At 44.8% G+C, this 26,081-nt stretch overlaps 2 protein-coding genes and 1 long non-coding RNA gene across 12 annotated transcripts in view; 2 read left to right on the top strand and 1 right to left on the bottom strand.

Annotated features, from left to right (window-relative positions):
* ZSWIM8 (zinc finger SWIM-type containing 8) overlaps nucleotides 1-12,538 on the top strand; it is a 57,978-nt gene extending 45,440 nt beyond the window's left edge. The window contains exons 16-26 of one of the 2 annotated variants that reach the window (XM_079313188.1): nucleotides 537-768; nucleotides 1,027-1,179; nucleotides 2,141-2,363; nucleotides 2,545-2,834; nucleotides 3,590-3,813; nucleotides 4,079-4,561; nucleotides 5,146-5,314; nucleotides 7,648-7,731; nucleotides 9,144-9,263; nucleotides 10,168-10,346; nucleotides 11,522-12,538. In XM_079313188.1, coding sequence (XP_079169314.1) covers nucleotides 537-768; nucleotides 1,027-1,179; nucleotides 2,141-2,363; nucleotides 2,545-2,834; nucleotides 3,590-3,813; nucleotides 4,079-4,561; nucleotides 5,146-5,314; nucleotides 7,648-7,731; nucleotides 9,144-9,263; nucleotides 10,168-10,346; nucleotides 11,522-11,725 — 2,361 coding nt within the window. In that variant the 3' untranslated portion in view covers nucleotides 11,726-12,538. Of the gene's footprint in view, nucleotides 1-536; nucleotides 769-1,026; nucleotides 1,180-2,140; nucleotides 2,364-2,544; nucleotides 2,835-3,589; nucleotides 3,814-4,078; nucleotides 4,562-5,145; nucleotides 5,315-7,557; nucleotides 7,732-9,143; nucleotides 9,264-10,167; nucleotides 10,347-11,521 lie in introns of both variants that reach the window. The other variant, XM_079313187.1, reaches the window with a different exon arrangement.
* Nucleotides 12,539-15,436: 2,898 nt separating this feature from the next.
* Nucleotides 15,437-21,459, top strand: LOC306805456. The gene is made up of 3 exons (XR_013775214.1): nucleotides 15,437-17,234; nucleotides 20,426-20,489; nucleotides 20,704-21,459. It is a non-coding gene; the product is annotated as an uncharacterized lncRNA (long non-coding RNA).
* NDST2 (N-deacetylase and N-sulfotransferase 2) overlaps nucleotides 17,998-26,081 on the bottom strand; it is a 130,626-nt gene continuing 122,542 nt past the window's right edge. For all 9 annotated transcript variants that reach the window (XM_079313190.1, XM_079313196.1, XM_079313193.1 and 6 more), the window contains 6 exons: nucleotides 24,927-25,050; nucleotides 23,308-23,482; nucleotides 22,922-23,092; nucleotides 21,467-21,576; nucleotides 19,954-20,056; nucleotides 17,998-19,798 (listed from right to left, as the gene is read on the bottom strand). In XM_079313190.1, coding sequence (XP_079169316.1) covers nucleotides 19,673-19,798; nucleotides 19,954-20,056; nucleotides 21,467-21,576; nucleotides 22,922-23,092; nucleotides 23,308-23,482; nucleotides 24,927-25,050 — 809 coding nt within the window. In that variant the 3' untranslated portion in view covers nucleotides 17,998-19,672. The remainder of the gene's footprint in view (nucleotides 19,799-19,953; nucleotides 20,057-21,466; nucleotides 21,577-22,921; nucleotides 23,093-23,307; nucleotides 23,483-24,926; nucleotides 25,051-26,081) is intronic.

The following is a 26,081-nucleotide window of genomic DNA, read 5'->3' as shown; positions in this document are numbered from 1 at the left end:
AATGTGGTGATGCATTGTTCCCCAATTACATAATAGATTATGACAAGAAAATGTTACTGTAGGCCAGTATAAAGCAGTTTCTCTACTGGCTTTGCCAGTTTCTCTGTAATATATGACAGGATTTTCTGAATAGTGAGGGTGGAATTTTTGTAACTTAAACATCTGGCAAAACTAAATTTAGAATCTCCATTCTGTCCTTGATATATCAGAATTGCTTATTTTTTTGTGAGGTTTGGGTGTTTTTCAAGTAAAGCCACTGGCTGTTTCAAGAGAAAATGTGATATTACTGAGTCTTTGCTTCCTCAAGTAATGCAGACCACATGGCTCTCAACTGTGCATTGCATTGCTCTTTGGTGCAGGAAGATGATGCATATTTTCTAGAAAATAAACATTTTTTTTTTTCTCCAACAAATTAAATTTGCTGTTCACCAGGAAGTTGATTTGGTATTTTCCCTCTTTGTCTTCGTGTTATGCCTGGTTTCTTACCCTTCTGCTGAGTGCCTTTTTTTTTTTTTTTTTTTCCCTTGTTGTTAAAGATTTTAGACAAACTCCTGGACAGAGAGAGTCAAACTCACAAACCACAGACACTGAGTTCCTTCTACTCATCCAGCAAGCCTACAGTTGCAAATCAAAAATCTCCTTCCAAACATGCTGCTCAGTCTGCTGCAGCTATCCAGCAGCTTCCAGGGACTTCTGTCACTCAGCAAGCTGCTGTAAGCACTGCAGTCCAGAGCAGTCCTGAGAACTTTGTGGAGAAGAGTACACAGGGTAAGGAGTGCTTTGTAACAGCTATGCTAAAATTTTCCATAGTTACAGCCTGTTTTTCCAAATCTTGGGTTAAATGTTCTTGGCCTAGTGTCAGATGATCTGCTGTATAACTGAAAGAAAATGGTTACAATCCTGTTCATAAATATCATTTATTTTATAAAAATCCTTTTGATATTTGTATCTTTTAAATGGTCATGTCAGATTTTAGAAATTCAGAAACAAGATGATGCTTCTCTTGTCACTGTTCTGTTTATCCAGAGAGCTCTCAGAGGTCCCCCTGTGAGCCAGCTGCAGAGGCCACTGTTTTGAAACAAGAGGGAAAGGTCCCCAGTCGTCTGGCCCTTGGAAACCGAGGTGGATACAATGGGCGATGCTGGGGTTCACCTGTCAGGCAGAAGAAGAAACACACAGGTGAGAGTGGACTAGCCTAGTGCTCTGTTGGGCAGTCTGCTGGAGTGTACCCAGCTAAGCCAGGGAGGAACTTTTTACAAGGACATGTAGTGATGTGAAAAAAGGTAACAGCTTTAAACTGAAAGGGGAGAGATTTAGATTGGATGTTAGGAAGAAGTTCTTTATTGTGAAGGTCATGAGCAGGTTGCACAGAGAAGCGGTGGATGCCCCATCCCTGGGAGTGTTCAAGACCAGGTTGGATGGGTTTTGAGCAACCTGTTCTGTGACTCTGGGGTTTTACATGTCAGCCTTTCCTGAACAACCGAAGCAGCTGAGTGTTTCTGAGGTGTTTGACATGGACAAATAAGATTTGCTCCATAAATTTCCTGCCCCTTTCTATACGGCAAGATACCATGCTTTTCTTGCACTAGCTATGTCCTGCATGATGGATTAGATGTCTCGAGCTGAGTGACTCCTGACTCTGGGAGTGCAGCACTGTGCTCCTGGATCAAGAAACAAATTCAGAGAAGCTGCTGCCTCTCTACACTTCTCTTGGGAAGGGTATAAATTAAAGGCAGAGGATGTGAAGGTTGTGCAGCATATATCTGAAGGCTTTTCTTCCTAGTCATATAATCTGTGGAAATAGACCTTGTACGTATATTTGCTTCTTGTTGTTATCCTCTGCCACACAGCTTGGCAGGTGGAGTGAGGGACTGTGAGTGATGTGAAGGGGGAAATAAAGATACCTTGTTCTTGAACTCTTCTTCATTTTAATCCAAGAACTACCAAATGACACTTATGACTGTGGCCAAATTGATTTGGTTTAATCTCTCTTAATTTACAGTGAATGCCTGTCAGCCCTAAGGCAGTCACTGACACAACTGATCTTTGTTGGTACTGCAGGTAATATGGTTTGGAGTTTACCTACCTGCATTGCATTTACCAACCCTGGTGACGTTTCTGTGTTGGTCTGGTGTTGTAGGTATGGCTAGTATTGACAGCAGTGCTCCTGAAACCACCTCTGACAGTTCTCCAACACTCAGTCGGCGTCCCCTACGTGGGGGCTGGGCAACAACATCCTGGGGCAGAGGACAGGACAGTGACAGCATCAGCAGTTCTTCAAGTGATTCACTGGGGTCTTCCTCTTCCAGTGGCAGTAGGAGAGCCAGTGGGGGAGCCCGTGCAAAGACTGTGGAAGTTGGCAGGTAATGAATAATACCAATGCACAGAGGCAACCTCTAGGCCTGATGCTGGGGACCTGGCATGTGTGCATCGGGAAATACTTTATGGAGAAAATTTGCTTTGTTTCCTCTGAACCCTAAAGACAGGAGCTCCAGCTGGCAACTTGGGGTACTTGTCTGAAAGATTCCTCTGTGTTTCTTCTAGGTATAAAGGGAGGCGGCTGGAGAGCCATGCTCCTCATGTCCCAAACCAGCCCTCAGAGGCAGCTGCTCACTTCTACTTTGAATTGGCCAAGACAGTCCTTATCAAAGCAGGTGGAAACAGCAGTACCTCTATCTTCACCCACCCTTCCTCCAGTGGTGGGCACCAGGGACCACACCGCAACCTTCACCTCTGCGCCTTTGAGATTGGGCTGTATGCACTAGGGCTGCACAACTTCGTCTCTCCCAACTGGCTCTCTCGAACTTACTCCTCCCATGTCTCTTGGATCACAGGTTACAGCAAAACTTTATTGGGAGGCTTACTTTTGGGCAGGAGGTGTGGGGTAGGGGGGGCAAGCTTGTTCTTGAAAATGGCGATGCTGATGTGCTGTAGGAGCCGTGTAAGCAGTTCACACAGCTACAGTAGTTGCTAATCAGCAGTGATTTACACAGTGGTGCTTACTTTGGCCTGGAAAGTTCTTGTGACTTCTTTCTTCTTGTTTGTACTGCAACATGCTTCAGTCTAAAAAAGCCCATTGCTCATAAGAGACTGGACTATACCTCTCCTTCAGAGGTAAGCTGAAGAGACAGACATTTGTCAAGTCCTAATATGCTCTTTGGCTGTGTTCAGTTTTCACTTTCCTTTTCCTTCTGATTGCACACATACCTACTACATATCCATATGGCTTCTAGAGGCTGAAACCCACACCTTTGGAAAGTCATGTTTTCCTGACATCATGAAATAGACTGATCATCCAGACTGGTTTATGGGTACTAAAATCAGCTATAACAAATACATTTTGGTATTTCCAGTGCATTTTAGCTTAACTTAGGTAATGGTGTCCTCACTCACCACTTGCTCATGGAGGGCTCTTGTTTGTCCATTGTTTTGGGAGAAAGCACTTAAATTTGGTGTGACTCTTAAGGGAAGCAACTGGGCTGTCACGCTCCTGAAGGAAGTGAAGAGTGCACCTGCTGTTGAGAGAAAACTGTCTGTAACTGTGCTGAGCATACAGTGGTGTGAGTGTCTCTCTCACTCTTCCTCTTAGGGCAGGCCATGGAGATTGGCAGTGCAGCCTTGAACATCTTGGTGGAGTGTTGGGATGGACATCTGACTCCCCCAGAGGTGGCATCATTGGCAGACAGAGCTTCACGGGCCAGAGACTCCAACATGGTGCGGGCAGCTGCTGAACTGGCACTCAGCTGCCTGCCTCATGCCCATGCCCTGAACCCAAACGAGATCCAGAGGGCTCTGGTGCAGTGTAAGGAACAGGTGAGTTTCATTGGGCAGCTGCTAGTGGAGGCTGATTCTAGCATCAAGGATATGCTGCTGTTACTCATGGGGTTGTCTCCTTTTCTACTGCCCAGCCTTAATCCCAGTTCTCTGGATTTATGTTTCATGTATAACACTGGTTATTCTGCTGCATGGCATCTGGCTGGTCCCCTGGTGTTAGTGCCTTTTTTCTTCTAGTGTATTTTTTTCTTCTTGTGTTTCTTGTTCTACATTCTTAGCTACTTCTTTTGTTTCACTACTCCAGGACAACCTGATGCTGGAAAAGGCCTGCATGGCAGTAGAGGAGGCAGCCAAAGGAGGTGGTGTGTACCCAGAAGTCCTCTTTGAAGTAGCTCATCAGTGGTACTGGCTGTACGAACAGACTGTTGGTGGGACCCCAGCCCAGAGAGAAGGTGCCACTGGCTGCAGCGCCAGTGGTGCACGAGCCGCATCTGAAGCAGCGCGTGGCTTGGCAGACAGCCGGGTGACCTCAGAGCCAACCACGGTGACAGTGGCAGCTGCAGTAACTGCCGCAGCAACCGTCATGCCAGTGATCTCTGTGGGGTCGACCATGTACCAGCAGCACACGGTGGCAGGGCCAGCAATGGCACATACACACACACAGGGTCTGCACCCTTACACCACCCTTCAGACTCACATCCCCTGTAATCCACAGTACATTGGACACACTATCCAGCACATGCCGCGCCCAGCTGTCTTCCCGGTCCCTGGCTCGGCGTACCCGCAGGTGAGTTTTGGCTGTGCCTTGTTATTTACTGTGACCATGTGTGGCTGCTTCTGCGGGAGTATGTTGGAGTGGGGACAGCATGGGGCTCAGACCTGTCGTGACTTAAGATCAAGTTTCTGCTCTTGCTTGCCAGTTGGTGACACTTACTTTGGCCCTCCTGCTCAGCATTTGCATAATAAGGAGCCTTCTGCGGCTGCATTTAAAATCTCAAGAGAATATAAAATATAATACATCAGTAGTTTTTAATTTCTGTTGTTTATAGTTTCTCAGAAAGTACTGGACAGAAAGCTTGTCTTCTTGAGAGCTTGCAGGCTAAATAGAGACTACACTGGGAAAAACAAATAAAGGTTATTTTCATCTTTGCCTGTTTTTAAAAGTTTTGGAGTGATTTTCTGTAAACTGATTAGGTTTCTAAAAGGAGGAGGAGCAAGCAGACGTAATGCTCATGTGGTGCAAGGTTCCTCCTTTGCTTCCTTCAGACTGGACTTTTCAAGCTCTGGGGGTGGTGTGGACACATGATGTTTTGAGTAACTTCTAAACGGTCAGGTGAAGTAGACATGACCGTTGCATGTCTTCTGTTGCAGGGTGTCCATCCCGCATTCATTGGGGCGCAGTACCCTTACTCAGTAACAGCCCCGTCCCTGGCAGCTACAGCAGTGTCCTTCCCCGGCGTGCCCGTCCCCTCCATGACGCAGATTGCCGTGCATCCCTACCACAGCGAGACGGGACTGTCGCTGTCTTCCAACGTAGCGCGTAAGTTACACTCTGGGCTGGGCAGCAGAGCTTTCTGTACTGGCTCTTAGCTGTTCCCCAGGGAGGTCCTGTTCCTCATTGATTACAAGTGGAATGAGGGTTTTGTGCTGAAAAGTTCTGGCCAGATGCATGCCATTCTAAAGGTGTGCATGCTCAGGGGTACTGGGGATTCCCAAGGGGGCCCCATACAGCTAGCAGAGAGAAACTTCAGCTGAATTCCCAGTATGAGATTATTTTGGCCTCAAGACTAAATCATGTTTGGAGCCCCTGTGGCCTTTCTGACTTCTAAAAGAGCTTTATTCCTGCTCTCCTTTGGGCAAGGTGAGCATAGATGATTTTGAGCAGACTCATGTAATTCTGTTGGGTGAGATGACCAGAGTGCAGGAAGCAGGCAGACTTCTGCTACAGAAGCACTACTAAATGTATTTTGCTACCTGAAAGAATTAGAGGCAGACAGTGCCCAAATGTGGAACTATCAGAGATGATGGATGTTTTGTCAGAATCCTGTCAATGGCATTTGGAATGGTTGCTCATGTGTTGAGCCTAGGGCTTGAGTGATGGTGAAAACCTATCAAATAGTGTGTAGCACTGGAACAACAGATGTTGACTAGATTGTGGACTTGGTGTCGTTGCCATGGTGTTTTGCACCAGTGGGTCATGTTTGACCCCAGTCTCTGCTAACCCCCCATTGGAGATGCTGTAATATTTCCCTGGTCTTACAGTGTGTTGCAACTCACCAGGTTCTGGAAGACTGGCATGTGGAAAAATACTTAAGAGTTGTGTTGGCCTCCATATTTAGAATATCAGGAGAATAATTTCAGTTATTTTTTTTTATCCTGTATTTTGATGCTAAAAAGCCACCACAAAAGGAAATAAAACAGTCCTGAAGGCCTTAGGATCTGATAGCTGTCAGCCTTAGCCACAGTCTGATGCTGTGGCTTTTCTTTGTGAGAATTCATTTCTGTACTCTTCTGAAGTGTTATGAATCTTCCAGAAGTGCTAATTCATCCTAGAACACTTAAAATACTGAAAGGAGAAAACAACCCCACCCTTTCCAGTTGCCATTGTTTACAGCTTCCATAAACTTATTTTCAGTTCTTACAATATTGTTTCAGTGTTCCTGAGGTACAGAATCATGTGGTGATGCTTGAGCTCCAGCAGTAATTTAGCTCATTCTTAAGGGTTATTCTCCTTGGCCACTCTTCAAACGCAGTGTGATTTTTGCCCCATTTTGTGAGTTGTTTGGCACCCTGTGTCTCCTTCATTGAGGAGGTCAGACAGATCTTTCCTGGGAGACACATTGTTCTCAGGTATTCAACTATTCACTAGCAAACATGGAGGGGAAAAATAAAGGAGCTTCGAACATTGCTCAAATTGGTGGAGTGACATCACAGAGAAGCCATGAAATAAGGGTAACAATTTGCATACACCTAATGGCATCTGTGCTCTGGAGTTCTCAACCAAACCTTGCCTTTTATTCTTTGTGTCTTTCTTGAGAGGTGTAGATATATTTGAGTCTTATCAGAGTGCAGCTTATTGACTCAGTGTTAACTGCTGTCAGTACAAGTTTAGGTGGTACAAGGCAATGTACATTTGCATTTGAAACGTGTAATTTCCCTCGCTCATAATGGTTAAGTGTCTGAAGGTGACAACTTGTCAAGTCTCCTTGCTGTTTCTATTGCTGATACATGCTGCCTGGTGTGCAGTGACTGTTCTTTCCAAAGTCAGATTGGAGGTCAGCCTCCAGTAACAGCCTTCCTGAACAGAGTGACAGCTGTTACACAGCTGAAGTGGAAGAACCTTGCATTGTTGGACTTGATCTTTGAGTGACTTAATTCTGTTCCTGCCCAGTAATTTTCCTAGCAATTTCTTATCAGGTATAGACATACACATGATTGTTTCCTTGGACAAGAAATCAGAACCAAATGCGTTATTTAATAATAGCAAAGACTTTTGAATCAACACACACATTTACAAGTAAAACATGGATTTTTTTGCATGTTCACGAGATACTTGAGAAGAAATGGACACATATGTAACTGATGCTATCAGGTCTACTGTGCAAACAGAAAAGAGCTATTTCTGGCCCATTGTATTTCACTTGTAAGCCTGTGGGTTTTGGTTGCTGTATTGTTCTGATTAGGGGGACATAATTGGCAGGGGGCAGTCAGATGGAGGAGGTGATGTCCCAAGTAAACCTTCTTTTAGGCTGGATCCTAATGCTGCTGTTTTGCTCTCTTCAGTAGGCAGTGTCCATGCAGGATCAACGTTCCCAGCGATTCAGGGTGCTTCCTTGACAACTCTGTCCTCACAGCCCAACTCCCTTGTTACAGGGGGTTTTCCTGCCGAGGATGAGCAGCACAGTCAGCCTGTGAGCCCCCAGGGTCTGCACTACCTCCACTCTGCATACCGAGTTGGTAAGGATGGCCAAGTGGGTTTCTGTAGCTCCCTTGAGAGGGATTCAGGGCAAGGCTGCAGGTTTTCACTGTCAGTTGGGCAATTTTCTACTGCACCTGTTGGGGGTGAATGCACCTGAGAGACATGGGAAAAGCAAGTTGATGATCAGATGTGGAATCTAAAAATGAAGGCAAAGCGTTGTAAGATTGAACAATTGCTTTTCAGGACTGTCAGAGCAGAAAAGAAAGCTAGGTGGGTTAGAGCTGAGAAGAGTCTTGCCTTTCAGCAGATGTACATAAAGGAACCTGAAATAGGGCTCCAAGGATGTGACTGTGCAAGTTGTGACTATATGATAAAATGATACTTGGCTCCTGCTGCTCATGGATGAGGAGGGCACACCTCTAGTTTAATACAAGCTGAGTCTTCAGATGCACAAAGGGAAGTGCCCTGTACCTTCCAGTTAATTTGTTGAAGATAGATGCAGAGGGAACTGAATTTAGTGAAGAGTGGGTATGTAATTAGCATTCCTTTCCCAGTCACACTGGTTATGAGAAAATGAGTGTCTGCCTGAATTGCCATTGGTACAAGGATATCAGTTTTAGGGTTTGGGATTAAGTGTAGATTTCAGTAAGTTACCGTAGTAACAAGTAGCAAGCAACTTTTACATACTCATGGTCCAACCCAGTGGATACTTGGTGTAGGAGAGGGAAGCCTCTAAAATAAACAAAGGAAGAGAAACAGCAAGAAAATGGAAGGAAATGTGACTTTTTTTTGTTGAAAGCCAAAATAGAGAGTACTTGTTAGCTAGAAAGGGGTGCAGACACTAAAATATCGCAGTGGTACATGGCAAGCCATGGAGGGTGTTTAATAGCCTGAATAAGGGAAAGGCATAGGCAGGGAAGACGGTCTGGAAGATCAACACGTGGCACATGTTGGTATTTGAATACTGTTCAAATGGGTGGATTTGTTTGAAGAATTGTAATGGCATAAGTGAAATGTTTGCAGATTGGCAATACTGCAACTCAGTGGTCACCTATTGTCTTTGCAGCAGAGCAGGTTGGTTTGGGTAGCTTCTCTGTTGCAAAATTTAGATCAAAAGCTTTGCTTTCAGGACACCTCTTGTAGTGCAGCCTTTGGGGCTCTCTTCTTGATGCTGCTGTGGGTGCTTGAGTGTCTCTTTGCAGCTGTGGTGAGAGGTGATGGCTGTGTAAATTTCCCAGCCTTGAGCAGCAGATCCAGATGTTCTTGCAGATAGTTCCTGTGCTTGCAGGCTCCAAGACTGGCCTTTTGTTTCTGTCTGGACTCTTTGCAGCTGTGGAATTTTCTGTTGGTGAAGGACAGGCCAGTCAGGTTGTGTTGCAGTGAGTGAAATACTAGACTAAGCCTTACTGGGCAGAAGTGCTGCTTGACTGTGGCTGCCCCTTTCTCACAGGGATGCTGGCTCTGGAGATGCTTGGCCGAAGAGCTCACAACGACCATCCCAACAACTTCTCCCGCAGCCCACCCTACACTGAGGATGTAAAATGGCTCCTTGGGTTAGCTGCAAAGTTAGGTAAGGCTCAGAGCAGTACTTAACACAAATCCACTTGCTGGGATTTGGGCCACGGTGGGAAGAAGCTCTTGAAGGAATGAAACTTCAAAGATTGGATAAAAGAAAGTATTTCAGAAGATCCCTACTGCTCTTTCATCCACTCACTTGTCCCATTTTTGGGTTCTATAGGCATGCTGTTTAATTTTGAGGCACTGGATGAAGTACATGAGATTGGTCAGGGTTCAGAGCTTGTATCTCTTCCATTCTATAATATCAAATCTTTCTTTTCCATTTCTACTATATTGTAGGTATTCCTCTTTATTTGTACCTTCTGTGAAGACTTTTATAGCAATAGGTGCTCAAACTACCTATTTTTGGGGATGTTTGTTTTTGCTTCCATTTTGCTCTTTTTTGTCAGCTCATTTTTAAAATTCTTTCATAAGCAGTAAGAAAAACCTTTACAAACAGCCTATTTAGTGGCACTGCTTCTGCTGCTCCTGCTGGCAGAGCTCCACTGTAGGAAGTGGTGGGGAAGCTTGACTTATGTCTACAGCCTCCTTAAAGCCTGAGTGCTGAGCTGTCTAGGTGCTTCCTTGATGAGCAGTCAGGAAACAATGGAGAAGGTACAGTGTTATCCATGTCTTTGTAGTTACCTTGCCACGTTAGTTTTCTTTCACATCTCATTTAAAGAAAGGTGAATTTGGGAACACCAATAACTGAGGTGGTACCTGATCTCTCCTCAGGCCTGATGGGTATAGCAGAATCTTCTCTGTACCCTGATGATGAGTTTGCTAGACTGTCTCCCCCAGCCTGCTGGAGGATGCATTTTACTGGGAGGAAGGTGGTCCAGATCCAGGTTCTTGCTGAAGTGTGATTTCTTGTGTCTGTTATCTTAGCACTGTTGTTCTGACTTCCTTCTGTGCAGGTGTAAACTACGTGCATCAATTTTGCGTTGGTGCAGCCAAGGGGGTGCTGAGCCCTTTTGTGCTCCAGGAGATCCTCATGGAAGCTCTACAGAGGCTCAACCCTGCCCATGTGCACAACCACCTGCGCACCCCAGCCTTCCACCAGCTGGTGCAGAGGTGCCAGCAGGCCTATATGCAGGTAAAGTATGTCTTATCTTCCTGCCTCCATTGCCTGCCTTGCAGGTGCTGCCTGTGTGTTATGTGCAGAGGGCAAGGGGCCTTGGGCACTGAGAGCTGAAGTGGTCCATCTCCTGATGCAGCCTTCTCCCTCAGCAGGGACTGGAATAGGTAGCACTTGCCTGTATGGGGGCTGCATGCAAAGGAGATCATTGTACTGCTTCTGCCAAGGCCTTCCACCTCCTGTGCTCTTTCACGAAGGCTGGGGTGGTTGTGTGTCTTCCCCCTCCAAATGCTACATGTGCCTTTTAACTTCTGAACTTTCTTTGCTATGTTTACAAGCCCCTGTCTACGCTGTACGTAGCCCATCCTTTTTATTTGGCTTGTTAGTAGTTGCCTGTTTTTCCCTCTTCACGAAGCCCTGGCATGGCTGTATGGTGTGCCAGTGCTGACACAGCAGTGGAAATGGCTTGGTCATCTACCAGTACAGGTATCCCAGGCTTTGTTGAAACCAGTGTTTCAGTGAGCCAGCTGGGATACCAAACCTGCCTATTCTTTAAAACAGTGCAGTCAGGACATCTCACATATACCTGCTTCTCTTGAATAAATAACCAAAGGATGATTCTGTAGCCATATTGTCCAGTTCAGATTAGCTGTTCTATCACCCTAGACAGTATTTTTGAGATAAGACAGCTTCTTCATTTGACCTCAAAAGCTAAACCTGCTGGTTTGAGGCCTTCTTTGAGAAGCTGTTAGAAGTGACGGTGTTACACCTAGAGATATTTTGTATCAATTTGGTGTAAACTTTACTACGCCCATGCCCCTTAGCAAAGATGTGGAGTGACTAGGCTGGGTGTAACCTGCAGAATGAAAGATTGTGAGGGGTGGATGCTGCTGTGATAGAATATTACCTGGCCCTTTAGTGGTGTACTATGGCCCAATTCAGTGCTTAGGACCTAGAGGGCACTTGCTGGTGCCATGTGCTGCATTTTGGTGCTCTGAGGGAGCACTGCCCTTGGGTGTGCTGGGGTGTAGGATACAGGATTTTGAGGTACTCTGACGGAGCTGCGAGTGTTAGGACCACTGGTGGGTAACGAGACCATGTGACCTATTGCCCTGGGAGCTCAATCTTCTGAGTTTAACCAGCAGGAGGGTGGTGAGCAAATGCCTTAAGGCTCTTTCCCTGTTCCCATCCAGTACATCCATCATCGGCTGATCCATCTCACTCCAGCTGACTACGATGACTTTGTGAATGCCATCCGCAGCGCCAGAAGCGCCTTCTGCCTGACTCCCATGGGCATGATGCAGTTCAATGATATTCTCCAGAACCTAAAGCGCAGCAAGCAGACAAAGGAGCTGTGGCAAAGGGTCTCTCTGGAAATGACCACCTTCTCACCATGACATCAGGTGGAGCTGCACGGACACACAACCCTTTGCCCAACATAGCTGTAGTTCCATTTACACCATCCTTCCTTCTGGTGTCTTTTTTTATTTTTAGTTTTAACTTGTTGGAAACCACTGATCTGATGTATTTATACCATGACATTCCTCTCCAGCACTGTTGCGTGTTGGCGCTCTGCTTTGCTCGCTCCTCCTTCTCAGTGGGCTGCAGGCTTCAGAAGCATCAGGAAATGAGAAGGAAGTTGAGCTGGCTGCCCTGTGGTGTAGTCACTGCTTTTTTCCCTGAGCCCTGGGAGGCTGTCCTGCGAGCAGTTTGCAGTGTGATTACGCACGTGTTAGAGGGGTTGGGGATTCTGTCTTAAATATTTATTTTGGCATTTATAAATATGTAAACTTTTTTTTTTTTTTGTATGGGCTTCTCTTACTCCACACACCATCTCCTGTTGGGGAGTGGCTGGAACTGCAGTGCACAGTGTGTGCTCCCTCCATCCCTTTCAGCAACTTCTGGTGAGAGAGGCTGAGACTGGAGTAGCAGGGCCAGGGCCACCTCTGCAGCTTTCTGCAGCAGTTGAGGACAGAGGCTGGAGCTTGGGCAGTGAGTCTTTGTACCTGAGCTGCCTGGAGACTTCCAGAAGTGCTTGAGCTCTTTCTCAGGAGTGTCCCTCACTGGGCGCTGCTGGCTCATAGAATGTTTTGATCCTGGTTGTTACAAATTGTACAATCCTGTTTCTTTTGGCTGGGATATTACTCTCCTGTAATCAGTTTCTTATCCCTCGTCTCTTCTCGTTTCCTGATTAAACACTTGTTTTCTTAGACTGACTCTCTCTTCTCTCTGCTATGATGTTGGCAGTCCGAAGGAACTGGCCAGCTGTGTGTCAGTGGGAGCTCCTGTGAGCCCTGGTAGGTGGCTGCTGTGCTCTGAAGAGCACAAACTGGGGCCCAAAGGTTTCTTGCCTGGTACTGCTCTGAGAATGATGTGCCTTTGGAGAGGCTGAGGTACGTGTTTGATGAGTACTGGGAAAGTTGGTGGTAAGCCTGAGATATTCTTCCTACAGTTCTGTCAGTCACTGGATTCCGTTTCTAGCCTTGATACATATGATAATGCAGAGCCTTGTATTTCCCAAATATTGTGCAGAACAGCAGCTGTTCCCATGTATTTAGAGAGGTACTTGGTGGACTGTGAAAAATATCTAGTAGGGACAGCATTGCTGAAAATTAAATTTAGATAGCGTAAGTGTATTAGCACTTTCAGGGCTTTTGAAAGTGGAAGTTAGATGACTTGTGGATGTTAAGAATCCAGTTTCTCAATAGTAATGTATTTTGCTTCTTACTTGGGTTTAGCCGATGAGTTTTAGTTTCTGCAAGTTAGAAATATGTGCCTGTTTGGTATTTTCAAGGATACTCTTGAAAAATAACTCGTAGGCATAGAGCAAAAGAGATGAATAGGCTCTTTTGGTTTGGCTTTGTGTACTGCACAGGCCAGAGAGTATGACTGAGGTTCTTCTGATTATGCAACAGTAACTATTTAAAGATCTCCTTTGAGCTCCTTGTATTCCTCCATAAGGTGTCTAGTTAGATGCTAACTAGAAATGCAGATGATTGTAATAATAGGTTAATAAGTTCTGTGGTTTTTAAACTAAAGTCTGTTGATTATGAGCTGCCTGTTACTGGGCAAAGCTTCTGGATTTGACTGGAGAGCACAGCCTAGTAATGTGTGGAAGGTTTGAGTTCTAGAACACTTTCTTGCTCTGGTTCTTGCATGTTCAGAACTGTGAAAGGAGCTTAGAGAAAAATGAGTCGTCTAATAAAGTCTAATCTTTTCTAATGCTAAAGGAGAACATCTGTGGAAGAGAAGGGAGAATGTTTTAAAAGGAAAGAAGCAGAAGGGAAATAGGTAAAAGAGCTGAATGTTAAGTATCAGGAGCAGAAGTGACTTGTAGCAAAGGATTTGGATTGAATAGGGAAATGAAATGTCAGAGCTTCATCTGTGATGCTGATGGGAAAAAATACACTTAGACCCCTAGCAGGCAAGTTTTCAGACCACTGTGTCTGTGAATTTGTTGTTGTTCTTGAGCTATGTCCCATGAAATATATCTGAGCAAGGACACAAGAAAATGAGGAAGGAGATGATGATGTTTTTTTCTTGCTGTGAGGTAACTGAGGTATTTTATTATTAAGAGATGGGATAAGTCCTGATGGTCCTAGAAGCATTAATTTCCTTTTAGAACAATGATTACCCACTGCAGTCTGGTTAGTTTGGTCACTATTCTAGGAGTGGGAAAAATATATAGGCTTAGAAACTCTGAAAAGGCATTTCAGCATAAAACCTGTGGAAGAGATTGCAGGCAACTCAAATTTCCTTTGACTTTCAGTTAACCCATGTGGTTTTTTCACTTGGAGTAAAGGTTCTCCAGGACTTTCCAGGCAACACATGAAGTGTCTCTGTCTCTGGACATGTTCACCTATTACCATCTTTCTTGCCTGTTAAAATTTTCTTTTGGAGGCACTTTCTAGGAATATGAGTTAACAGAACAGTATTTTTCTTTGGACTTCAATGTCTTTACAGCCCATGAACAAGGTGAGTTGGAGCTGTCCTGTAATGAAATGATGTGCCTGGCAACAGGTATGGCTGGAATTAGCTGAAAGGCTCCTCTGTCTAGTTTTGTTTACAGTCCTTACTATTTATTTGGGATTTGTATTTTTGGAGAGCCCATTCAGAACTAGCCTTCTGGAGAGTTGTGGAAACTAAAGTTTAAAATTTCCTTTGCTTGAGTTTGGTTTTTAAGCCTGGATACTTTCCCAGCTTATTTAGCACCAGTTTGGCTACTGTTACAAAGTGCTGGAGTGTTCCGAAGAGCCTTGCAAATCTCAGTCAGTGGAAATGGGGTAAGCATTGAATCACCCATGAAGTTCTTCACCACCTCTTGGTCAAAATTGTCAGCTGTAACAACATGGCATAAATTTAAAATAGTTTTATGTAAGAGGCAGGAAAGTTGTAGTTTTCTTACCTAGACATGGGCAGTATAGAAAAATTCATTTTTCAGGATGTAACTGGTAAGCAGATGTGCCAAAAGAGAAATAGAGAAATGTGTTCTCAGAGATTGCTACCACTGATGTGACCGTTTTTTTTATTTTCAACTGAGGTGCAGAAAATAAAAGAGTAAGTTGGGCCATCAGCCTTCTCAGCATTTTCCCACCAAGACTGTTGTATGTCTTTTCTTTTAAGCCCTTTTAAGCTATAGACCAAATGCCTCTCAACTACAGTTTATTTAAAATATTTTGTGTTTCTCTTCCTGTGCCTGAATTTAAGTGCCAGTGACATGATTATGGAGAAGGCTGGGTCTTTTGGTTGGTAGGTTTTTTTTTAATCTGCCTCTCCCTCACTATCCCCTTGCCCCCAGAATAATTCAGATGTGGCTTTTGAACTAATTTCTGCTTCTTGTTTCCATTTTAAGGGTATCTGCACTTGGAGCAGGGTGGTGGAGACACCTTTCCCAAAGTAGCATTAATTTGTGGAAGCTGTAAGTGCAGCTTGGGGCTGTAGTGAGTGAGGGTTTTCATTTGAGCTGAGTGCTTTCCCTGAGGGCACCATGCAGATGAACCAGGTGTGCTGTCAGGAGCTGTCATTACTGAATAGTGCTTCTGCTTCTTGTAAAGACTGATGGTGCTCTGTAAACAAATTGCATCTTATCTTAAGGGCATTGTGTATTCATAGTTACTTAGTACTGTCCAGGCTGTACTGCACAATTCCTTTTTTGCCCTGAAGGGGATGTGAGTTGTAAGGGGGAAATGGTGGAAATGCATTAAATCTAGTACCTAGCTGGTATATGTACATAGCATGCCTTGTTAACAGGGACTGGGTTCCTGACATTTCCTTCATGTCATACTTACACTGCCTCATGTAAGTCAGCCAGGACCTTTTTCTCCAAGTCCTGAAAACACCTTTTCCAGTCACCTGAGGAGTTACAGCCAGCCTGATTTATGATCCTGTTACTGTAAGTGACATAACCATGAGCTGGATTCTGGCTGCTGGGATTGTGTCACCACTATGGACCTGCTGGTTTACAAGCATTGTGGAGAGACGTTGAGAGCTGACAAAGCTCTGGAGATGAAAAAGGTGAGAAGCCAATTCTTGGAAGAAAACTTTTTTTTAAAGCTAAAAATAGATTATTTCTTTCAACATACAGTAGTGGAGACGAGTGTCAAGAATACTTCTTGTAGCAAAAGCAGCCTGCTACATATTTCAGAGGTGAATATTACTTGGTTTGTTGTGTTTTTTAACCCTCACAAGCCTTTATGAAAAAACAAACAGATAAATGGAGTGGAGGTACCAGTGCTCCTTCCATGTTCTGCTGTGCAATGGGGGATGGGATTCCTGGCTTGAGGCAGCCTGAAAACACTTGTATGTGTTGGCTGCTACTGTGGTGGTGTCTTGTGTGCAGTTGCATGGTGTCAGCCAGGAGTCCCTCAGGACTCAGCAAAGGGGCTGAGCAGATGTGATTCATTTGGCATGTTCAGACCTGTTTATCATTACTTTTCTGGCCATGTTACTACTGATACAGCATAATGCTCAGCAAGGAATCAAAGGATTTTGTTTCCAGCTGCATGTAATGGCTGAAAAACAGCAGGATGAGATTGATCAAGTGGTTTGTTAGATTCCTTTGTGTCATTCTGACTTTCAGGATGTGCATGCTTCTGTCAGGAATATTTGTCTTTGCAGTGCTGTCCTCAAATGAAAATTGCAATTTTCAGTGATCAGCTTTTTGTGTAGAATTGATACATGCTGCCACCTACAGAGAAATTCTCCAGTTCCCTTAGAAGATCTTCACCTACGACTGAGATTCATACCAGTGTTCCCTGTACTAACTAGAGAGAGGTGGCAGACAACTTTAAAGTATGTTCCTAATTGAATTCCAGAGGTGGTGTGCAAGCACAAGTTCCAGAGAGTTTCTTATTGTTTTGCCAATTGTGGCCTTTCATGCATCTGGCTGTTAAAATCACATGACCTTCTGGTCCCTGGGTCAAATTACTCCTTTTTAAATGGGTCAGTTGCATCAAACTAAAGAAGTATTTTTTAATACATTACCAAAAAATGTATTTTTTGGAAATGTATTAAACAGAACTTTAAGGTCCTGTTTTGTGCTTATCATTTTCTTTGTCTTAGAACTGGTTACCATGAACTTCTGCTACAAACCAGTGAGGAAGAAGGTGAGGTTTGTTTCCACTGTGGAACTGTGAGGATCTGGAATGTTTTAGTGCTTATTGGGTCAATATCTAGTATCCAGTGTCTCTTATTAAAAAAGATGGGTTGTGTTGGCATTTTGGTATCACAGAGCTTTTGATATTACATGAGCTTCTTTTAGGAGGCAGTGTTTAATTCCACAGCTTTAAAGAGATGTCTGGAAAGCAGGTAGCTTCTGCATCCATGTGCTGTCAGAGAGAGGTAGCAGATCTGAAAACAGGTCTTCATCAGGTCAGGACATCCTATATTTGGAACTGACCACAGCAGGTGCTTTTTTGTCATTAGCATCAGCAGTAGGAACTAGTGCAGTACAGAAATTAAGCAAGTAGGGGAGGGAAGGAATAGGTACTGAGATTCCACAGTAGCCCTTCACTGCCTTGAGTGGCAGACTATGACCAGCAAATACTGATACTTACAGAGCCCTTCCCACCGTTAATTCCTCATATCATGTTTATTTTTACTGGGCATCTCCTCAAAGATGTACCATAGTTTGAGGTAAAGCATGAAGTAATTGTGTGACAACCTATAATGAATTAAGAGCAGGAAAATGTTTAAGGGAGCAGCACAATCATTCGGCCTGGGATCCTCCACCTCCTGTGGCAGCATGTGAAAACAGCTACCTTGCTGCTGCCAGGTTATTTGTGAAGTGGAGGGAGAGCTGTAGGACTGTTTTACAGTGCTCTCACAACCCTGACTATTCAAACTATGTTTTCCTTCCAGTTTTCACTGTAAGGCCTGCTGTGCCAGGCACACCTGGATGGGAGGGACAGAGCCAAGCTCTACTATGGCAGGCACAGCAGCTGCAAGAGCCAGGAAAGTCACCACTATTGCAAACCAGTAAGAATGAATCAAACTCCAGGCTGGCTGCAAGCTGTGTAGCACACTGCTTCAATTTTGTTTCAAATGTAAGTTAAACACCACTGCTGCCCTTCCAAATACCAGCTCTAAGGCCTGGAGGAGGATTTTCAATTTTTTTTACCCTTGTACTGGCTTAGAGTCTATGACACCACTTCAAATCATCACAAAGAAGAAAAATAAGTAGTACATTTATTGAATCTCCACTTACTACTACTTCTAGCCTTTATTCAGACACATGTGCTCAGCTTCGAGAGCCAAGAATTTCTTCATTATCATTCAATGTGAATGATGCTATACATGAATCAAGTGCAGGAAGTTGGGCTTTTCTCTCTAACAGGAATGAGAGAGGGGTTTCTAGTCTTTCCATCTGGTTTTTGGCTGCACAAAATAACCCTTTCCAAGGGCACATGAAATAAAATATTATATTGCATACTTATATACATTTACATACAACGGTAAATGCACCATTCATTCAGAAATACACAATACCTAAGGCTCAATGGAAAAGTTCAGTAAAGCAACTTCTCTCTGGCTGGGAGAAGTGGCTTGTGACAGGGAAGTTCCATAACCTGTTCATGTGGATCCTGCCCCTCTGCAGCACTCTCCAAGGATTGCCTGAGCCTGGGAAGGAAGGGATGGCCCATGGCATTCCAGAAGCCCATAGCTCAAAGAAAATATGTACAACCATAACGGAAGATTTCCTCTGAAAATCATTATCCAGCAACTGCAGGAAGAGGCAGAGTACCTTAGTGTACTTAACCAAATGCAGAAATCCCTCTTGGACAGAGGAAATCACTTCTGGTGCAAAGCCTTCCCTTTGTAGCTGAACAAAACTTGGTTTTAACTGTTTTTCTTTTCTCCTTGGATTGGAGGAGTGCAAGGTTAAAACAGTGCTAGCAACTGGATGATATGGTAGGGGCACTGGAGCTGCTGGAAAGGGATTTTTTTTTTTTTTTTTTTAAGCTGATCAGACCTGGGGAACTGAATTGCCTGCTTTCAGCTCTATCATCAGCCTTATTTTAGAGTACCTGAGCTTTGCTTCGCCCTGCTGTGTGCTGCACTTACACACACCTTCCACGTGCTCTACACGGACATTGCTGCTCCTCGGTTATCTTTTGAAATGTCTACAGTCCCTGCGGAGAAATACTTGCCACATTGCCACATGTGGCAAACCTTTTATCTAAGATAACAAAGCAATTCATTGCCCAGAGTCACCAGCCACTGCATCTCACCCAAAGCACTGCAGCTAAGGAGAGACACGGTTCCCTCTCTCCCTGTCCCCGCAGGTGCAGTACCCCCCATCCCCACGCAGCGGCACTGTAAGCAACGGGCACGGGCAGGAAGAACAAGGCGCTCTTGGGCCTCGCTGTGCCAACCAGACTATGGATAAAAGCTGGGCTTCACTGCACTAGATTCCCCTTTTATTAGGCTGCTGCTCTTCTCTCAGCAGTGGGCTCAATTATTTCCCCTCCTTGGCCTTTACTTCTGGGTTCAGAGAAGTAACACATTTGTTCCTGTTTCATAGACTGAGAAAAGTAATTTTAAAATACACAGAGTGTATTTCTGCTCTCTCCCCTGCTCAAAGTAGAGCACGCATTCCAAATCCTTCTTGTAAGTAGAAGTCGAATTGTAGTAGCACACCATTAATACTCAAGAATGTGACTTGCACTCTATGCCCCAAGGCAGTGTCAGGGGCATCAGCCCTTTCCAAGGGTGGGGCAAGGCTCCACAAGCACATTCTCTGCTCCTGCTCCTTTGTCCAGTTGTTTTGGCTTGACAAGAGATGGCATCATAGCACAGTTGGAGCACCACACATCCCAGTGGCACTGGGAGCAAGGGAGTCACTCTCAGCTCCAGCTGGAGTTCTGCAGTTCCTCCCGGAGCCAGGTTGGAAGGGGCTGCCCAAGTCTGTTCATCAGCTTGGATAATTCGATGTTGTGCTCCCGGTAGAAGTCTCTTAGAAAGAGCCGTGACTGTGTGGAAAAAAACAGACCACATGAACATGAAAGATGTTGCCCTCAACACATGCTCCACAGGTCATCTAGGACAGATGGTAGGAAAATCCATGTGGGTTTGCTGGAATATTTCTACGTCTCTTGGTGCCAAGAGATTTGAGACAGCTACTCACCAAGGAATCCATATCAGGGTATTTCCTTCCTTTACTTTTTCCTAGGCATTTAGTCTTTCCTCCATCTTGCAGCTGGCACCAAAATCCTTTTGCTTCATCATATCTGAAAAAGACATTTGTCTTTGAAAGATACAGCCCCATACCCAATTAGCAGCAGCAGAAATTAAGTAAGGCCATAGTTATTTCTGATTTCAGTGCTTTAACCTATTTATTTTGTGATATTGGTTCCTTGAGTTTTTTAGCACTGGACTACTGTGACAAGAAATCCATTACAAACATACTGTTTCAGCTTTATGCAAATTTCAGAAGTAACATGGTAAAATGATTTGTCTATTCAGCTGGGGGAAAGATAATAGTTTTTTAGTGTATGTAGATTCTTTTAAATCTCCTCACTATAGCTGAGTATCAGAGAATCCCCTGATTGTTTTATAGTGTTTCTTTTTTAAGTGTTTCTTTTCTTGCTAAAACACAGGCATGAAACAATGCTGGGAACCATGTCTGGATCTGACCAGATCTGTCCCTTCAGCTGGCCAAAGGTGAGCTTGAGCTTTGACCCTGGCTGAGGGGTACCAGCCAGTACCACTACTGTAGATACACCATTCACTATCAGCACGTGCTGTAGCAAGTAAAGCTTCAAGTAACCTGACCTTTCTCTAAATCTGTTCCTCCCTGGGGATCCATGTGCCACCCCTTTGGAAACAGCTGTAGTGGGAGAACTGAATGAGAGTTGTCCTCTCTTTATTGTGAAAGGGCAATTGTTCTGTGCCTACATGCATGCATCCTCACCCACCATCCTCAGTTGGCACAGCAGAGAAGACATGAAAACAGGTTTCAGCTGCAAAGAACAATAATCAGTATCTTCAGTGGGCTTGCAGAGTTTCCACTGAACACTGGTATGGCCACAGTACACCTTCAACAGCACTTAATCTATTCAGACTAACTGTACATGCAGTGCAGGCAAGATCACAGTCATGGCTCAGTAACATCCTTTAACTGTAGCAGTGAGGTGGTGCCTCTGCTAATGCTCCCTCACAGCTCTGGGCACATGTCAAATCCACATCCTTTCTAATAACAGGCTATTTACCTCAAAACTGCAGTGTGGCCCTAATCTCCATCTGGGTGAAGGTATGAGCAGATTGTCACACATTTTTTATCATACCTCCTCTACTTTTTGTCAGATACAAATATAACACAATGTATAAGGAGTGCTAATAATTCTAGCACTTTTCTGAAACACAAAGACCAAATGGAAAAAAACATCATAGTTACTGCTGTGAACAAATTGATACTTCTCTGTGACAGTGGCAAAACCTTGTCCTTCCCCTGTAATTTCAGGAAACACCAAGGTGTGATTCCAATCTCCACAAAGCATCTCATGCTCTCTCAATCTAATTTTAGGGTTAGGCAGAACTGTGAAACTTTGGCAGGTCTTGTGATCAGAGAAAGAAGTATTCTTTCAATCAAGGGGCTTGCTGGCTGAGAAAGCTTCCTCCAAGAACAGTTATTTCCCTACCTGAGGGCCTGGGTGTAGTTGAAGAGCGGCGTAACTCCCAAGAATTTCTGGATGTTGTCCATTACAGAGGCAGGGTTGTGTCTCAGCTCCTGACCATCCACAATGAGAAGCTGAAAAGAGAACAGTTGCCTTAGCCTCTGCCAGCTTGTGCTGACTGATACCTGTGAACTTCCTCCATCTCCAACTGCCCTGTAATCTGTCTGTTCTAGGACAGTGGGGGGATGCGGCCCATTTGTCACCACAAATAGAGACGTTATGATATAGGCCACAAGTACCATAAAACAGTAAATCATGACAGGCTTTGCTTAATAAAGTTGTCTTTGGCCAAATGCCCTGTAACAAAGCACTAAGGCCCAGCAGCAGCACGTACAGATGGTCTCTGGAAACCATTTTTTTTAATGTCAGCAGCCATTGTGCTAGGTATTCTTCTATAACCTGTGATAATTCTCCTGTTACATGTCTCATAGACAAGGAACAGCATTTGTGCTAATAATGACCTACTCCAAAGAACAGAACGGAGCAATAGTCACATGAACTGAAGACTGACCTGCAATAAGTACAAGGAGGTGTGTGTTTGGCTCCATCACTCCTCACAGCAATAACCTCCAGGAATAGTAAGGCAATAAGACACTAGCCTAAGAATGCTTTACCATCTCTCTTTTAGTCTTGGCAGATCTGTCATGTACAGTTCAGGCTCTGCTGCTTTGGCAAAGAATAAGAGACCAAATGGACATGATAAACCTCTGCTGGATTACTGACTGTCTTAACAATAACCCCAGCAGCAAAAAGAACTTGAAAAAACATATTCTGACTCACAGTAATCACATATACACACACATCATATATATATATATATAAAAATAGATATCTATCTTTGGCAGTTTAGAAACTTCTTGGTAATTTAGATACTGAAATAGTCCACACTGTCTATTAAATTGCCTTTTTGGAAATTTATATACAAAGCACCAAATCCTGACATCTCTGCAGTGAACTTTCCCTTCAACAGACAGCTAAAGGCTTCACAACATGGGAACTAACTAGAGGCAGAGTCCAAGCCTCTCTAAAGCAACAAAACCACATGAAGTGTCTGAAGACATTCTGGGCCTGAAGAGAATCCCTGGACTGCAGACTGCCAAGATGAAAGGAAGGGAGTGCCAACACTGCTGTTCTTGCTGAAATTCCCAGTACTGTGGAGATTTATAGGAGATCACAGTATACTCCTGCACTCATTTTGTTTTACAAATACAATAAAGTGCAAAATTGGAGTATTCAAGCCTGATTTCCTACCCACTCGTATCAGGACAAAGGAAGCAGTGGCTTTTGTTCCAAAAGACAAGAAAGAATGTGAAATTAAAATTATGGGGAGAGCACATGCATATGAATCAGTTTGTTGCCCTCTCCTCCACACTAAACCTGCAAGAGGTGCCGTGAGAAGCTCTGTGCCTGATGTCCCACCTGGCCCGAGGGATAGTAGGTGAGCCAGCGCTCCAGGTGAGTGGAATAGCAGCCAGGGACCAGGCAGCGGCTCTGCAGGGTGCGCAGCTCCTGCGGGGCCTGGGATTTCGCAGAGATCACTTGGTAGAAGGTGTAATTGAGTGCCACAGGGTCATTGTGAGCACGCTGGTGCTGAAAAACACAAGCTGAATTCAGGAGCAGGAACACGATTCCGCCTTACATTTCTCCGTGCAGACCCCCATGACTCAGCACAGCCACCCACCAATGCCTCTGTACCACACCCTGCAGGGAACCACCTCCTCTAAGGAAGCACATCCATGGGTTTCTACCTCCCCCACTGAAATACCTCTGTGGCCCTCACTCCCAGCACAGCACAGGGAAGTTACCTGATACCATGAATAGGCTCGGTCAGCAGGGTTGATAAGAACAGTAATGATTTTGGCTCGAGGCAACAGGGCTGCACCACGTTTTGGTACCACCTCTGTGTCAAAGTAATTGGCACTCTTCTCAAACATGAAGTCTGTGCTGGCATTGGAGGGAATGGGAAAGAATTCCATGTACCTGCCAAACAGATGGGATGCTGGTGAGCAGCATGGCCCAACATGAAAAGGCACAGGCCATGATGCCCTCACTCCTCTTCAATAGACACAGCTGCAGCACAACTGCACCTCCCCAGTAAAGCAGGGAATGGGCAAAGGAGTGCAGAGGCGTGACTCAAAAACGGGTGGTGGCACATGACAAAGAAAGTTGAGAAATGATACAAAGGTGAGGAAGTATTTTGCTGAGTGTTTTCCCTGAGTCCCTGGGCAGTGGAAGGAAAAACCTGAGGGTAAATTTTGCAAGCTTTAGCAGGAAAGACATTTTGTCCAAGAGTAAAATGAGAATCACCTGCCTACCTTGTTACCAACCACTTGCTTAAACCTGTCTAAAGTATTTATCTCTTTGTACCTCAGTCCATAGCTGAGGTGCAGGGTAAAGAGCTCTGCCCTGCCTCACAGGAGCTTGTCAAATTAGTAACGTGGAAACTGTAGGATATTTGAAGAACAGGGTAAGGGGGCAGGAGACTGTGAAGCACTGGAAGGCTGATTTATGCTCAAATCTAAGCTGTGCAACAAATGCAAATTCCGTATTAAATACTAAGATTCCGCCCTTGTATGTGATCCTACACTCAGATCAATCTGGAGGACTTTTCCAGGGGATTCACATAAAAGCCTTTAACCTGTCAGCTAGTGCAACTGGGCTGTAGTGCTTGACTCTTGTGAGCTCTGCTCAAGTACTAACCATCTTCCAGTATCTTCTCAACAGTCCTCCAAATGATTAGAGAAGTCAATTCCCATTAGTTGTGGGTAAAGAAATTCCACAGCAGATTGCCTTAGTGCCACACAGCCATCCCTCAGAGCCATGCAAAAGGCAGGCCAGTGCCACTGCCAGCCAAAGCTACTGCTGTGAGCATGAAACACCTTCAAACTTTCTCTCTGGAAACACAATGGCATAATATTGCCATGGTGACACTAGAATTTCCCTGCCAGGTGGAAACTTCCACAGGTGAACACCAAGGTATGCACATGGACACTGGAGCCAGCACATGGAACACAGTGGTGGCTCTAAGTGTCAAGGCCCACAAACAATAGCAAGGAGGTTGTCTCATCCAGTATTATGTGTTGTAACTGAAACCACAAAGAACTTTGCAATGAGAACACTGCTGTCTATTTTGCATGTCAAAGTAACTTCATGACAGCAAAACAAAAACTTGCTGAATTTTTAAAGCTAAATCATGTCGACAACTCTCCTGATGAAGAGTCAGTAAAATGAGAAACTACCTGTGCTTCTCCTGGGACTACACAGCTGGGTTACCAGGAAAACAGAAAGCATGCACTGAGCAATAGCAAGGATGTTCAGAAACAGAGAAGCTGCTAAGGGGAATGAAGAGGACTTACAGAGAGACTCAGGAGGAGGGCAACATGGGTGCACCATATCACAGAAGAATATGTGTCAGGTTTCTTACCAGTCAATTCCTTTGTGATAGTTGGGGCCATTAAAAAACTGAATCTCCTCAAAGGTGGATGGACTTGGGAAGTTACTGGTGACAGCTGGATGCATGGTCAAGAAGAAGTGCACAGCTGTTGTGCCTGCAACAGGAACCAGTTAACAGGCTCAATGAAAGGCTTTACCCACACTGTAAGAAACAGTTCCCAGTTGGGCACACTCCTCACCTGACCAACCCCATAACTCACGCAGGTTACAACAGTAGTGACACCAAGTACTGCTCAGTCAAGTTCAATCCACTTTTGAACTCATGCAGCTGATTTGAACTGCCTCCTTTGCAAGACAGCTGCCACCCACGTCAGCTACTCCAGTGCTGGTGGCACAGCCACTGGCACATGGCAGAACCCAAACTGCCACATGAGAGGTGTCCTGGGCAGGAGGCATTCTAGGGACAACATTAGTGTCCTGGGGTGAGAACTCTGCCAGAGATGCCTTGGCCTGCCTTTGCTGCAGATGTTTTCCCTTTACCCTGCTCAGCACATGGCTGTGGGCCTCCAGCATGACAGACAATCAGCCAAGGGCAGGGTTTTTTTACTAAGCCACCTGCAACCAGCTTGGTCATGATACAGGAGGGCTCACGTTGCACACACACAGTCAGAGCTTCCCAGGGACACAACCAGGGGACAGCAGCTTACCTGGAACAAGCTTTGTTCCAAGTCCAGGATCACCATTTGCAGTGCATAGTTGATACTGCTGTTTGCACTGCTTTACACAGAAAGCCAAGGCTTGAAGACCTGGTCTTAGCTGAGGAGATTTTGCTCTCTTCAGCCTAGAAGGGAACTCCTCAGTACAGTATATACAGCTATGTCACTGCCAACCACAATGGCACAGCAGTTAAAAGGTGGTGACAGAGACCAGACAAAGGAGTTTCCGTCCCTCCCAATTATGGTGACATGGAGCATGCAGTGGGTACAGATCTGCAGCAATAAAAGCACTAGGGGACATTCACTGTAACCTTTGCTAAATGTATGTGCTTAGTCCTGCTGACAGCCCATGTTTGTGACACACTAAGGTCACAGGTTCTCTCAGCTTACATGGAAAGCCAAAACAGGTAGAACAAGCCAAGCACAGAGCCAGGGGAAAAGTACTGACAGTCTTGTCAGATTTAGGTTTG

Source organism: Erithacus rubecula (genome assembly GCF_903797595.1).
Source record: "Erithacus rubecula genome assembly, chromosome: 9".
NCBI lineage: Eukaryota > Metazoa > Chordata > Aves > Passeriformes > Muscicapidae > Erithacus > Erithacus rubecula.
Note: the sequence above shows the minus strand (reverse complement) of the source record. Positions and strands in the feature narration are given on the sequence as shown.